Source organism: Xiphophorus hellerii, chromosome 4 (genome assembly GCF_003331165.1).
Source record: "Xiphophorus hellerii strain 12219 chromosome 4, Xiphophorus_hellerii-4.1, whole genome shotgun sequence".
NCBI classification, from domain to species: domain Eukaryota; kingdom Metazoa; phylum Chordata; class Actinopteri; order Cyprinodontiformes; family Poeciliidae; genus Xiphophorus; species Xiphophorus hellerii.
In genome coordinates, this window is record NC_045675.1 from 17,314,906 (window position 1) to 17,329,382 (window position 14,477).

At 35.8% G+C, this 14,477-nt stretch overlaps 1 protein-coding gene across 2 annotated transcripts in view; it reads right to left on the reverse strand.

Annotated features, from left to right (window-relative positions):
• cpne7 (copine VII) overlaps positions 1 to 14,477 on the reverse strand; it is a 46,939-nt gene that overhangs the window by 17,817 nt on the left and 14,645 nt on the right. For both annotated transcript variants that reach the window (XM_032560306.1, XM_032560305.1), the window contains 7 exons: positions 12,734 to 12,808; positions 7,818 to 7,901; positions 7,247 to 7,336; positions 6,080 to 6,178; positions 5,778 to 5,864; positions 5,352 to 5,411; positions 3,567 to 3,700 (listed from right to left, as the gene is read on the reverse strand). In XM_032560306.1, coding sequence (XP_032416197.1) covers positions 3,567 to 3,700; positions 5,352 to 5,411; positions 5,778 to 5,864; positions 6,080 to 6,178; positions 7,247 to 7,336; positions 7,818 to 7,901; positions 12,734 to 12,808 — 629 coding nt within the window. The remainder of the gene's footprint in view (positions 1 to 3,566; positions 3,701 to 5,351; positions 5,412 to 5,777; positions 5,865 to 6,079; positions 6,179 to 7,246; positions 7,337 to 7,817; positions 7,902 to 12,733; positions 12,809 to 14,477) is intronic.

The following is a 14,477-nucleotide window of genomic DNA, read 5'->3' on the forward strand; positions in this document are numbered from 1 at the left end:
GTGAGCAGTCTGATAACGTATATTAACTTCAAACTGATCATTTTTTTAGTTTTAGACCATTGTATCTACTTTTTCTGCTGGTAGTATTTTGTGTTATATTAGCAATAAAACTAAGAGACCAGATTTATTTTTATTGCCGCAATTTGTCTTCTGGTAGTTTTGATTGTATGTTATTTACAATGGCTGCAAAATGTAAGAGCACATCTCTGTGGTTTCTGGATAATTGGATCTCATTTTTTCTATCACTGCTTGGACTATAATGTGCTTTGACCTTGTGTTTGTTACTATTTTTCTCTGAAAGAAACATCTAGATGAGTAAAAAGGTTCTTCTCTTTCATTCAACCTTCCCACTGGCTCTGGCTAATGCAGTGTATTGTATCGAGATATAAATGCATTTCTGTAACAATGTTTCCAAAAAACCCACAGACGTCTATCCATTTACATTTTTTAACTGAAATTTTATCCATTTTCATCCAAATAAAACAGTTCCACTAAATAGAGGCTTTACTCTCACTGTTATTGACGTTTCAAACAGACTGAATGAGGAAAAAAAATGTTTTTGGTTTTGGGTCAACTGTCTTCAAGTGAACTATAGCCTTTTTTATTAAATAATGGAAAGTGGAAGAGAAATTTTACATGCATAGGATTTCTCTGACCCATACTGTACGTTTGATGTTGCTGATAAATCAAATCAAGAGGACCCATTAACTTGAGTATTTGACTTAAATGGACAAAATTACTAAATTACTTGAGAAATAGAGTTTGTAATATCAGGATTTCATAAAACTAAAAGGACCCACACTTTTTTTTCTAAAAAAAAACAACCCCAAAACAACAAATGTGCATGATTGCTAAGCAAATACCACATTAGCAAACTCAGTAGATGTAAAGTACAAGCTTATAACAAATTTGTTTTCTAAGTTAATAAAAAATGTGTGTTTTGCTTGAAAAGGTCAACTCATATTCCTGCAACCTTAACAGAAATAATTGGTCAGATGGGTGGATAGAAAAGGTGAAAAAAGTTATTGTGGACACAAAATTTCATGAATTCAAATCGTTGTCATTCACCCAGTTTCTAGATTTGTCCTACTATTTGCACTATTGAAATAAGTGCACTGACAGAATCACTTGGCCAAAACACAATGAGCTCAGAGAAAAGAAAGACGCTTATATTCTGGGGATATGAGTGGGCTCTGCTTTTTACTCAGTCATTGATGCAAGTAAACAGTTTAGACATGAGGGATATGGCAGCAGTGTTAGTCAACAAGTCATAGATGGATGAATGGATGGAAGGATGAATAGATGGATGGATGCAAAAAGCTTTCATTACTTCCTTTTAGTGCTCTGTTATATGGGAAGGAGGGATATTCTGGAGTTTGTAGGGGCACGCTACATCCTCAGCACAAGACTAAGATAAAGACTATTCCCAAGTCATGTTCATTCTAAGTTTTACTGTCAAGTACGTAGTGATCCTTCTCATCTCATTTTGTCGGCACCAGAGAGGAACCACATGGAGATGCAGCAAGTGTAACAACCCTCTCAGAGAGGTAACCGAGTCTCTGCCCACACAGACAAAAAACTAGTCACTCCAGCTCCATCATGCACTCCTCTGCAAGGACTCGAAAATCCCACATCACCTATGTTCACTAAAGGCTAAAAGGTTTCCACGCCTACTCTTTACACCACAGTAACAATTCCAACTTTAAAGGGAAGGGCCTCCTACACTTGCAGTCCCTATTAGCCCACAGGCATGTTTCCATGTATGATGAGTTCGTATGAACATCTGACGGATAACGCTAGCAGGATCGGCTGAACATTACCAGGCAGGTTTTCTATCTCTCGGATGCTATAATTAGCAAGACAGTGCTCCCCTGATATTCAATAGGAGGCGCTGCATAAATCAGCAGTCGGAGAATTAAGCCTCATCTGGCTTAGTTCTGACAGATGGATCGGATCGCTCTCCAAATCACATCATTCTAGGTATAATTGTTGTTAATTAACTACCTGCAGGTCTGTAAGTAGTCTTTTTCAAACATTGTTTAATGAAAAGCAAATATTAACCAATCAGCTGTCCCACCTTATTTTGAACATACAAATGCAGACAGATCTGGCTTCATGCTGCACCTCTACTGATTTTACATCAGTTTTGACACCCTGCTGATGTTCCCCTGCTTCCCACTTCTGTCTGAAGTGCCTGCTATGCTGGTGTCAACCCCTATCTTATCTGGAGTACGATGTAATGAGCCTATGCAGACTAAGAAGGAGAACCAGTCACTGCAACTGCTGCCGAAAGCTACAACTGTGAGAGAAGGCATGCACACAGTTAGGCTGTCAGCTCACACAACATCTAAATCTTTCTAAAACAAAAAGAATAATGGACAGAAATAAAAAAAAAAAAAAAATACTTTACCATCAAACACAGCCCCCGGAAGTTGTTACTTGTTGTAAAGTTCAACAAGTTTGTTTGCTTCTACCACGTCAAATTCCTTGATTATTCATTTTTATCCAAGGTTTTTTAATTGGTATGTTTAACAAAACTGTTATACAATTCATATACTTAAACCTGCCTGTTTCAGATAATTTACACCAGATATGTTTTTTCACTAATTTCCCTTTCCACCTCTAGTCAAAGTTTATTCAAACAATCTGTCAGTCTGACAAACACAGAAACACCAACCGGTTCTTAATCTGCATCTGACTTGTGGCTTGCACCATAACACATCATGTAAAAAGATGTATTTAGTCGGTCTGTAACAAATAAGAAGATAACAAATAGAAGTCATATCAGAACATTATTTGGTCGTACTGTAAAAGGAAAATGACAGCAGCTGCGTATCCACCTGTTGATTTTCTGGTTGCAGACAAAAAGAAAACCTGTAATCACATTTATATTCATTTGTTCCAGTATTTTAGCGTCCACCTTCAGAAAAATATCTTAACCTTTACTTTATCTTGTTTTGTGAAAATAAAATGCAACCATGGAGAAATATGCACAAATTACGCTCTGGGAGCTGCTAAGCAAGAAAGGTCTTTTTTTCTCTGGACAGATGGAATGTTGATAAATTAATGAAAATTTTAGAAGAAGATAAAAAGGATAAAGCACCACAAAGAACATAATCTCGAAAACCAGGTCAAAGTTTTTGTTGACCTCCATTGCAGGCAAAAATCTTTGTAAAAATAATATTATGCATATCTAATGCAATGAAGGCCAAAGATTATTTTCTATAGTCTTCCACAATGCAGCTTTTTTTTTTATCCATTACCTAACAGGAAGTTTAACTCTGTGACATATTTGAGCTGCTGAGGATGTCAACTCAAATGTTTCTGAGAACTATTGAAAGTAAGTCAGCACATTCAAAAATGAATTAAATAAGCTGCTGAGTAACACTTAGCTGGGGAAGCTGAATCACAAACTAGTGAGTGGGAAAGCTGACAATTTCCATTACTGTCCGTTTTACTGAGGTTTACATGGAGTTGCACATTTTACTGTGAGTCCCACTAAGATAGCTTTCAATCCAAAACCTTGTTCCTGAGAGCCTTTTCCAAGAAGTTGAAGATTGACAAACCTGTCATAGTCTTGACAGATCTCGCCCACGGCTATCAGGGCCTTTAAGTACTCATTGGGTTGGTACGGGTTAATGTAGTGCAGTGAGCAGCTGTTTCTGGGGTCTCCATTGGATGCCGTGAAGTCAATAGCAACCTGACAGAAAGAAATGACAAAGTAGGCGTGTCACAAATGTGACAGAATAAGTGTTCCTCTAAAATGCCCACATAAAACCACAGGTCTAGTCAAGACATCGTATTCACACAAGTTCCTAAATATGAGAAGCATTCTAAGTTATTCTACCAATTTCAGTTTTAATTCATGTTAATGTCAAAATATGAAAATGAATAAACTGATTTTGCAAATATAAAAAGTCAAAAAAGTTCATGAGGTAGTCATGTTAAATCCACCGACAGATTGTTGGTGTCAGAGTGTATTTTTGGATAAAAATGTAGAATGAATTATTTTATTTGACTTTTTGATGTAGTGTATGGCTTATGTTCCTCTAAGTACTCCTCTGATTGGTTCATTGGAACCTCATGACCTGAAAACACAGGCATTACCAGAACCAGCTGTTAACTTTTTAAGCCAGAAAACACTGAAAACACAGGCATTACCAGAACCAGCTGTTAACTTTTTAAGCCAGAAAACACTGAAAACACAGGCATTACCAGAACCAGCTGTTAACTTTTTAAGCCAGAAAACACTGAAAACACAGGCATTACCAGAACCAGCTGTTAACTTTTTAAGCCAGAAAACACAGAGAACTAAGGTCGAACAGCTGAGTTGGACCGAAATGATGCATCTTTTTTGGTTCTGGGAGTTCTGGTGAGTAAGCAGACATATTAATGTTGGTTCCACACCTTCGTTCCATCTACGTTTTTCAAGATAATCTCATTAGATTCTGGTAATTCATAGAATCCAGTAATTAAATTAATGAACATTCACCCCCACTCATAAAACCATTCATTGTTGCTTGTTAGTGTTTATCTTTTTGTATCTACATTTGTTTTGCTCTGTTTAACACTAGAAAATTGTTTGTAATTATTGATTAATCTTTAGTTGAATTGTAATTAATTATGATTATGAATAAACTGAGAAATGTACAGTCTACTTTTGCCTTTTTGAAGGTATATTGCTCAATGGAAAGGTCACAAATTAATCCTTGATAAAGATTATGCTTTAGATAGCTACACTGATTGATTTACAAACATTAATATGGGTGTTGTTTGACAGAACCTATTATTGGTACACATGGCAGACCTTTATGTTGTTTACAAAAAAATATTTTAGCAGTAAGGAAAACCAGAATAATCTTGAATTTATTGGAACAAATTATGATCAAAGGTAAATACTTCAATATTTTACTCCTACATAGGCTGAAGAAGCCATGTAGGAGTAAACACTGTAAAAATGCACACAGTACAAATAATATTGAACTTGTAAGTAGCAAGATATGCCAACATACATTTTTTTTATTATTATTTAATGCAGATATACAGTATTTGCATTCTTTATGCAAATAGCTGCTTTCACCACATCCAGCAACAAGAGAAGGAGAAGAAGCTTTACAGAGGGCAAAGGTCACAAAATTGAAAAAGTTTCTGTATCGCCTGAGGTTGCTAACAATGAAAGTAGCACTACACATAGATAAAGAAAGTGCTGTCAGGAGTTAGTACAAAACATGCTGTGTTTTCCTAATGCAGAAAATGTGTAAATATTGTTAAATCTAGATAACTTTGCAGAATTATGCCACTCTGTAGCCATGTGAAAATTGCATCTTGTAAATACAGATTGCACAGCTCACCGTAAAATGAATCTGGCATCCTCCCATGATGTAATCCAAGAAGGAGTAGACTCTGTGAAGCTGAAAGCAAAACAAAAAAACAAATGAACATTTCCATCATGTCAATCCTCAGGACAGATTTCATTATAGGTTTATGATCTGCAACAGAATGATCACCTACGCTAACAGGATGTGTGCTTCAATAAAGCAGAATTAAACTTAGAATTGGATTGACTGTAATGTGGAAAAACAGATAACGCTGCTTGTAAAAACAATGAATCCAAATGTATAAAGAAATCTGCTTTTAAATTACTTTTATGTTAGTAAAACATGTTTTATGGTGCAGATTACAGTTAGATGGCAACAGGCTGAGACAGTGATTGATACATCTTCACTTCTTCTGAACTGTTTTGATAGATATAATATGTTTCTGCAGCTAATTCCTACCTTCAAGTCACTGAGAATGACAACTCCTGAATTTTTATAGTTTCTCTTCTTCTGTTTGTACTTAGGATTCAGACAATCCCACGAAACCTTCAACAAACCAAGTGAAAGACAAAAAATATATTTAAAAAAATAAAAACAATCAACAGAGTAATGCACTCTAATGACATAAAAGCACTGTAACATTTGGTTCATGTCAGATAGATTTCAGCAGCGTGAAGTGAGAGGCATGTTGGAAATGTTACACAGCCGACTCTCCTCTCCTCTACATCCCTCTGCTCCGTTCTGCCTCTAAATTCACTGACCTTATTTCCACTGGAAATTTTCTGCATTTCTCTGAATGTGGCATAGAACTCGCCGATGAAATCATGCTTTCCTCTGGAGTCATAATCCCACACTAGGCACTATGATACACAAAAAACACTGCTTACTCCCTCAGCTTGGCTCTGAAAAATACAATAATTACACAGCGCATCGCCTGACCAAAGAAAAAAAGCCAGAACTGAGGCAGTGAATACCTTTGCATTTATTAAACAGCACAGATCTAGCACATATAGCTATGTGGAAAACATTTTAATTTAAAATGTTTAAATTGATTTTACTTAGCGGTGCCTTAAAAACATACAATGTCCTTATTTGACTGTATATTTCTAAATAACAGCGCTTTCTTTTATATACATATGCTGGGACATATGTTTTGATGACTTAATTGGGCATAATGTTTCTGAGTCTCACACTGGATTCAGGCAAAAAAAAAATTTCTAATTTTAAAGATGAAAGCTTTTTGAGTTCACGTGTGTTTTTGTTGAAAGAACATCTGAGTCAGACAAAATTTGAATCAGTAGATGGAGGCCTGAAGGAAAACTAGAAATCAGTACTGGCCAGTGAAAATCTGACTTCAATTAAACAAAAAAAACAAAACAAAAGAAGACAACAACTATGAAAAATAGGTTACAAGCTGTCCAGTGCATGACTAAGCCATAAACAATAGTACAAAATTGTGGTCTTAAGATTAAAAAGAAATGGTTGTAGAAGAATCTAGGGTGTTCATGTCAGAAATGGCACAAAAAACTGTAAAAACGTCATGCGCTTTATGAGTCCCAACAAGAGCAGCGGGCTGAGTGATGCAGCCATTATGCTGGGTGTTTACTGCTCCAAGCTGTGTGGGCAGTGCTTTAATGTGGGGCTGTTTTGCTTGCAGGTTCAGTCACATGTTCCCAATAAATGAGCTCTTCAGAGGGGATTAATACACAGATTGACCATGGTTTCAAACAGTTTATTTTTTTATTAAAATGAATTTGTGATATTGCAAAAACGTACTAAATACATTGTGTCTTATTAAGCTTTTTCTTTTTGTTGTTATTGTCTATTTGGCCAGGCAGTGTAAAAATATGAGTCCATCAAATATAAATCAAAAACAGACTTTCAGCTCTACAGTCGTGGACATTTAGAGTTCCCTCATTGAGGATTACCTTGAGTTTCCGCTCTTCGTCGCAGCTACACAGAGATATGAGTGACACTTTAAAGGGCTCCCACACTGGATTCAGGTTGTTTTTTATCACCTGTTAGGATGATGACAACAGCACATCAGAATCGTAATGATAAAACAGCTTTACACATTTCCCTCTATGCTGTAGCCCAACCACTTTGATCATTAATTATCATTGATTATCGTAATCTATCAGACTGTAATGTGTCTGACAGATTATACTGTATATACTGTATCATCAAAGGTACTTTGAATCATCTTTTGCATAGTGGATCAAAACATATTTGAAGTCAGCAGATATGACATGATTCAACTCAAAGCACCTTGTAGTGAATACCAGTTTACCTGGCATATAGTGATCAATAAATGATCTGCTTTATATGTAAGATACAAGGAACAAGAAACGACACACCAGCTTTTTAAAGGATTGTACCATTTCACAGCAAAACATTTTACTTGCTACTCTTTGTGATTCTTAATTAAACAAAGGACAGTACTTATCATAGCTGCAGGTTAAACTCCAAAGTGAGATTAATCCAAAATGCATGGACTACCTCAGTTCTGTGGACAAGCTGTTCTGTTCCATCATCGTTCATTCGAAATATTTCCAGAAATGGGTCTGACTTGCTGAAGAGATCCTGTGACAGAAGACACAAGAAAACTGGTAGTCCAGTGGTTTATGTTAGATTTGATGTGAAATTTCTCAGAAATCAATTTCTAAAACACCTTCAGTAATTTGTTTCCTAGCTTTTGCCTTTTAAATTGGATTTCAAGTTCTGTTTGGCATAAGAACAAATGGTCACGTCCAAACTCTGATCTACAGCATATTTCACACAGTTAATGAGATAGTTTGACAGACTGCAGCATTGAAGCTAATTGATTATTTCTCATCCCCTGCTAAAACTTTCAGTCCTTCTGATTTTAGGCATCTTGATGCAAAACCTGCAGCATAAATCATAAAACTAGGTGGAGGAGTGAAGCAACAGCAAAATGATGAACTTAAATTTTGGTGAGGATGTGGATAATTTTTCTTAAAATTGCAAGACACAGAAAAGGTAGTTGACAGATTAATTTCCTGCTCTGAATACTTATTCAGAGGTTGTCGGAAAGTTTGCATGAAATGAAAGAGAAATTTACAGATGAACTGACTGAAGGCGAAGACGCACATATAAAGTTTATTGCGCACAACAATGTTGAGATCTGAGAACTTCTTATTTTTAACTGAGGTTAAATTTTGTTAGTTTGATTTTATATTTAGCTTCTGCTCTTTTTCTAACTAAATCTGAGCAGCCCTGTAATCTACTTAACGGCTTAATATTCAAGATTCACTTGTTTAGAATTTTCTTTACCTTTCATCATGTTCCAGCTAATCAAATTAGCTCAGCTGTGGCTTACATCATAGGTAAATAAACCTTAATAAACCTGCTCAAATATACACATTTGGCATGCTTTAGCAGTATTTGTGGTGGCCTCTTAGTATCTCGTCTGCAAGGCGTCTGAGAGCCGCAGCTATGCAGATTATTTAGGTCAATTGATTCTTCAGGGAGGAAAACAAATAATTATAGTTGTGTACGTCTGCTACTGTGTATGTTTGTGTGGCTGTGTGTACACGCCAGGAGACAGTTAAGGACGCATTTCCCGCCACATTAGCCAGATAGGTCTCCTGAGGGGTAGGAGGGAAAATAAATGTGAAAAATAAAAATGCTGAGCTGTAGTATCACTTCTGCGTTGCCATCGCAACCAGTAGCCAGTGGGCTACGGCTCCATGGACCGATGGGAAATGCACGTCATTTAATCTCTGGCTAACATGACATTAATGCTAATCATTAGCAGCTACCACAATCCATAATTAAACTCTCTGTTCAACAGCCCATATCCTTCTGACCTGCCTGAAAGTGAAGTAATACAACTGGAAAAAAGGTGAAAGTTAACAGTTTTAATGATTTAACTATTGCAGGTGTTTGTGGAGAAATGTCTGAAGTGTCACCATTAGTTAGTAAAGTGATGCATCACAAAATGAGACATTTGTGGTTTGAGCTGGAGATCATTATTTACCTTCATTATTAGGACAGGCTTACCAGTGTGATTAGATTCAGGATTAAGTTTAGGTCAGGGGTCAGATACAACATTAAGTCATAAACCAAAATGTTCAAACCGGTCTGAGTATGAAGATGTGTCTGAGGTTCCTCTGGCCTTTAAGTTCACTCATCTTTAAGATTCATACACTCTCCATCTCAAAACCTCATATTTTTATAGAATCAGGATCCGAGATTTCAATTTTCAATGGATTTAGATGTTGGGAATTTTTTTGCATTTGAACACACATTTACTCTAAATATATGGTAGGAGTTTATAAAGGTTTTAAATTTTTATCAGCAGACAAAAAAAAGACTGCCTTTAAAAGATATATGTTTTTAATATCTCTGCTTGCTGTTCACTTGGAAACAAGGTTTCTACACATTTTTTATTCAGAATCAATTTTTCAAGACTCATATATTTTGATTTACAGAATGATGTTGGCCATTTGATCAACTGTTTACAATGAATTTACTATACATGTTACAAATATGCTCCAAATTATAGACAAACCACAAAGCGGTACAATCGATCCAATTGTTTGAATGTTTTGCAGGGACTGCATGATTTATTTATGAACCTGATTTATTATGCAGATTGTACTAAATATACTCAGATGCAAATGTGCCAATTAATCCAGCAGATACAGGTAATCTCCACCTACTTTGTGTCAAATTGCAGTTGTACTTTCTTCACCTACAAGCATAGAAATGGTCACCTGAGAAAAACACTGTCCAGGGAGCTGCAGGTACCAGTCTGACTAGAAAAACTCCAACATTACCAGCAGCATAAGGCTGTGCTTATTTACCAATGTATGTGGAACATTTTGTTGAAAGTGACAGTAATAAGGTTTTACATTCCTTATTTTAAAAGGCAGCAATAGAATATTGCAATAGTTCAGTAATATGAGTGGACTGCATTAGTGGACGGTGGCATTGTCTGGTCAGGCTCCCTAATTTAAACCTTAACAAGCAGCAGAACGACCGAATTTCATTTATATGCAGACGATCAATTAAGATCCATAAATTATGGCTTAAGTTAGATTTTTGCATACATCTAACTTGAACAATTAGCTTTGTGAATTTGCCCCAAGGTATGTAGAAAAGATTTGCCACTAGCAGAAATCTTCATACGTCGAAGTTAAGTATTTTTGCTTCAAGTCAAATTCCAGTCTCAAGTTCCCATTGGCTGAAAGAAATAATTTCTCATGAAATTCATGAACCTATTTTACATATGCCGCTTATGTTGGTGTGGGTCAGGAGAGCAAATCCTTTACTTCTTCTCCTTAATTCCAACTTTACAACTTTAGCAGTTTTAATCTTTTAACATTTAATTAAACATACAAACAGCTGTCATTTGCTGCTTTAAATAATTTTTTAAATTACATTAAGAAAAACATTTATCTAATGTGAGTAAATAAATTAATACATTTCTTGTCAAAGAAAGACAAGTAATCGAGATTAACAACCTGTTATATTTTTGAAGATTTTTATCTGCTAATCTTTGTTCATTTAGCACAGTACACATGTTAGCATGTTATTAAATGCAATGTAAGTAAGGAATAGCGCAGTAAGAAATGACAGAGAATGTCAAATGTTTGAATAAAGAACACAAAGTCATTTAATACAGCGTTCAGCTGAAGAGACATCTGTGAGGTCATTATTATGGAGCCACCGCTAACATGAACAGATTATTATGAAGCTTTAATAGCCTTCTTTCACAGTAAAATATGCAAAACAGTGCAGCAGCTGCCAGAGCTGTTGGTTATGGTTTACAAACTTGCTTGGGGTCATTCCTGATTATTAAAAATCTAAACACAGTCTTTATTTTAGCAACTTCAGTGTAACTCAAGTCTGAATGTAAAGCTCAAGTTACCATCTCAGGCAACAGGACAAACATTACCCGGAAAAAGAACAATCTATTTAAAATTAATGGAAAACTCACTTTTTGAGCTATTTATTTTAGAAAATATGAATTTCCTTTTTAACTTTCTACAAGAATGTCAAACTCAGTCAGAGAGGAGGCCAAAACTTTAAACATGATCTCAAGCCAGACAGTATTAATGTTCATTCATAAAAGTAAAATAGCAGTCCTTTTAAATGGAATAGGCTAAGTATCAAATAAAAAACAATGTGGAACCTAAAAATAATTTGGAAATTTACATCACGTTTAGCTGCCCTCGCCTTCTCTAATGTTTCAGCATCAGTGTAATGATCACCTCTGGTTTCATCTGCTGTTTACCCCTTCACGCACTGCTACTGCTGTATTATTAGTGGAGTAAGTGGCAAGAATAAGCATGCACCTGTTCACAGTTAAGCGGTAAAATTGGCAACATCACGATTCATTGTAATTCATAAGGTCATCTTTAGTGACAGTAGTTTTTGTCTAAACAAAAAAAAAAGATAACTGGAAAAAGTGGATCATTTCTAGAGATGGTGAGTCACATCTTCCATTTTGATTCCTACTTCCTCCCTTGTTTCTCTAATTCTCTTATCTAACAAAAATCCTCAGATTGCTTGAATAGCGATAGCAGAACAAGCAAACACTGCTGACATTAAGGTTTGTTGCTGACTGGTTTGCACAGATAAATGGTGATGATTGCTCCAAAGTGTACCTGCTCTTTATTCTGACTCAACACAAAACAGCATAGTACAAGTAGTAAACAGCAAGAAACTGCATGAACAAGTCAGACTAAATAACTGTGAAGGTGAACCTCAGTGTTTTAGAGGTATATTTTGAAATTTCAGAAGTATTAGTTTAGTTAAGGTAATAGTAGTAGGCGACCTCTTCAGAATTTAAAATAACATTTTTCCTGAAAAGAAATGCCGGGTTTCATATCAAGTATGATTTTTTCATCACTGCTGCCCTCATGTAAGAGTTCGAATAAATTTCCCTGTCAGAGCTGCTGCAAATTTCTTGCCGCAACTCCAAAGCAAAATGCACCTGCCGTCTCGCTGTCTGCACCTTTAGGAATCAAGGTCACTCCATGAAGCTGCTCTCCCAGGGCCTTTTCCGGAGAACTCAGTGTGACTTGAAATCATCAGAATTGTAAGTAGATGTGAGCTCCCGCTGCCTTTTTGATTGAAATGTGCCCAGGGCAGAGTTTGAACATGTGTGGGCCGGAGCAGCTGAGGTCAGTAACATCCCGCCTTAAAATGGCAGCAGCAAAACACATTTCCCTTCTGACAAAATGCGATGGGTTGCAATTTGATATATAGATTGTTGTATTGACATTGATACTGCCATAATCACTTTATTATATTACTGACTGTGATCTGGTAATGGAGACGTGGCCAATATGATAATAGTATAATATTAGCGCAATATTATCTGAGCTCTTGTGATTTGTGGTGCTTTCACCTATATTTAGTTAAACAAGTGTGGTTCTTCTCACCTTATCATCCAGCTTCTTAGCACAGAAGGAGAGCTCCACATAACCATTGTTGCCAGAAATTTCTTCAGCATGTACCTGAATGAAAAATAATAGTTAAAGATTTATTCATTAATAACTCATTTAATATTGTGCTGTTTGTTTTGTTTTGTTTTTGGTTTTTTGTTTTCAGATAAAACATTTACGCTTTCAGTATTTAATGGACGGTAAAGATGAATGCCAACATTTTAAAGACAAAGGAGAAAATCAGCAACCACTTTTTCATTCAGATATATGAATTGAAAGAGCATAAAAGCTAATTTGTCATAAAAAATGCATCTCAGCCACAATATTTTTAAAAAAAGCAGAAATTACACCTATAAGGGAAAAAATATTTATGTGATGCTTCTTTAATAACAGTTAAGAAAGAAAATAGCAGCTAAGTGCTGCTGGTCAAATGCACTCAAACAACCGTGCTACAGCAGTGCTACATTGGAAAGACATCTGCAACAGTCTAAGGAATGCAACTGCTGCTAACTAATTGAAGTGAAATGTTTAGAAAGATTTTAAAAAAAGAGAAGAAACAAAGAGGTACACGTGAGGCTCCACTAGCTTCAGTCACCGTGTCAAATGTTTACAACCTTAGATTTAGAAAAAGACAAGTATGTTGTTTTTTTAGAAACAAAAAACATGACAGAAGAAAGCCTACTTTATATAAAGGAATATGGGAGCATGACTAAGCACTGGTGTGTCTAGAATTTGCTTCTTGGGTGGCTAAGCAGGGGCACAGATAGTAGAAAGGTGGCACACTAAAATTACAATTTCATCTACATTCTTAGACTGCAATAAACAACAAGCCAACATTTGAAATTAAAACAGAGAGAAACACTATTTTCTATCCTTCAATATAAATTGGTTTTCAGTATGGAGTTTCCATTTTGAAATGCTAATCTATGTGCGCTACAAACAAAATGATTGTTTTTGTTCTAAGGGAGGTCAGCCACAGTGGCCAGTCAGAGTTCAAGGTTTAGTTGGTGTCTCCTTTCCCCGCCCACCTTTGTGACCAAGGTTTGTCATCTAATCAAATTGCAATACTTTTCAAAAAATAAAAAAATATAGATCAGTAGTATAAGAACATTATACAAAAATGTCAAGAAACGTGGTAGAGGAGTGATGATTTGATCATAAATTTCTCTTTATAAGAGTGTGAAAAAATCCTTACATAATGACTTGAGGGACTGGTAAAGCCATACAATGAAATAACTGTTAAGATATTGCTGTTTAACACAATTACATGCATTACTGAACAGTGGGTGTGTGTTTGGTTTACCATGGCTGTATTTACTGTCATGGTGCTTTAAAAATGAGTTTTACAGAAATTTCAATGGAAGTGAAAGGCATTTTTTCACAGCTCCACACCTTTGAACCTCTATTTAATTCCTGCACTTTTCATCACATTGACAAGTTAATTCAGGTAAAATTTTGAAATGTTTTTACTTAGCTTGACTGCATATCCTACCAAAATGGGAAGCCATTAGCGGAAAACTGTAAGACCCCAACTCCCACAGGTAAGAGTCTCAACCTGCATCTATAAATCATGAAGAAGTCGAAGTGGACTGTCTAGAGCAGAACATTAAAGCTGTTGGTAACTTGAATTCTAAAAGCTTCCTGTTTTCTTTCTTTAAACTTGCTCAAAAGAAAAAACTTTCTGCTTATGTTTTTGAGAATCAGCGAGCACCCTCTGCTGCTCCCACTGTGCTGCTTTTCT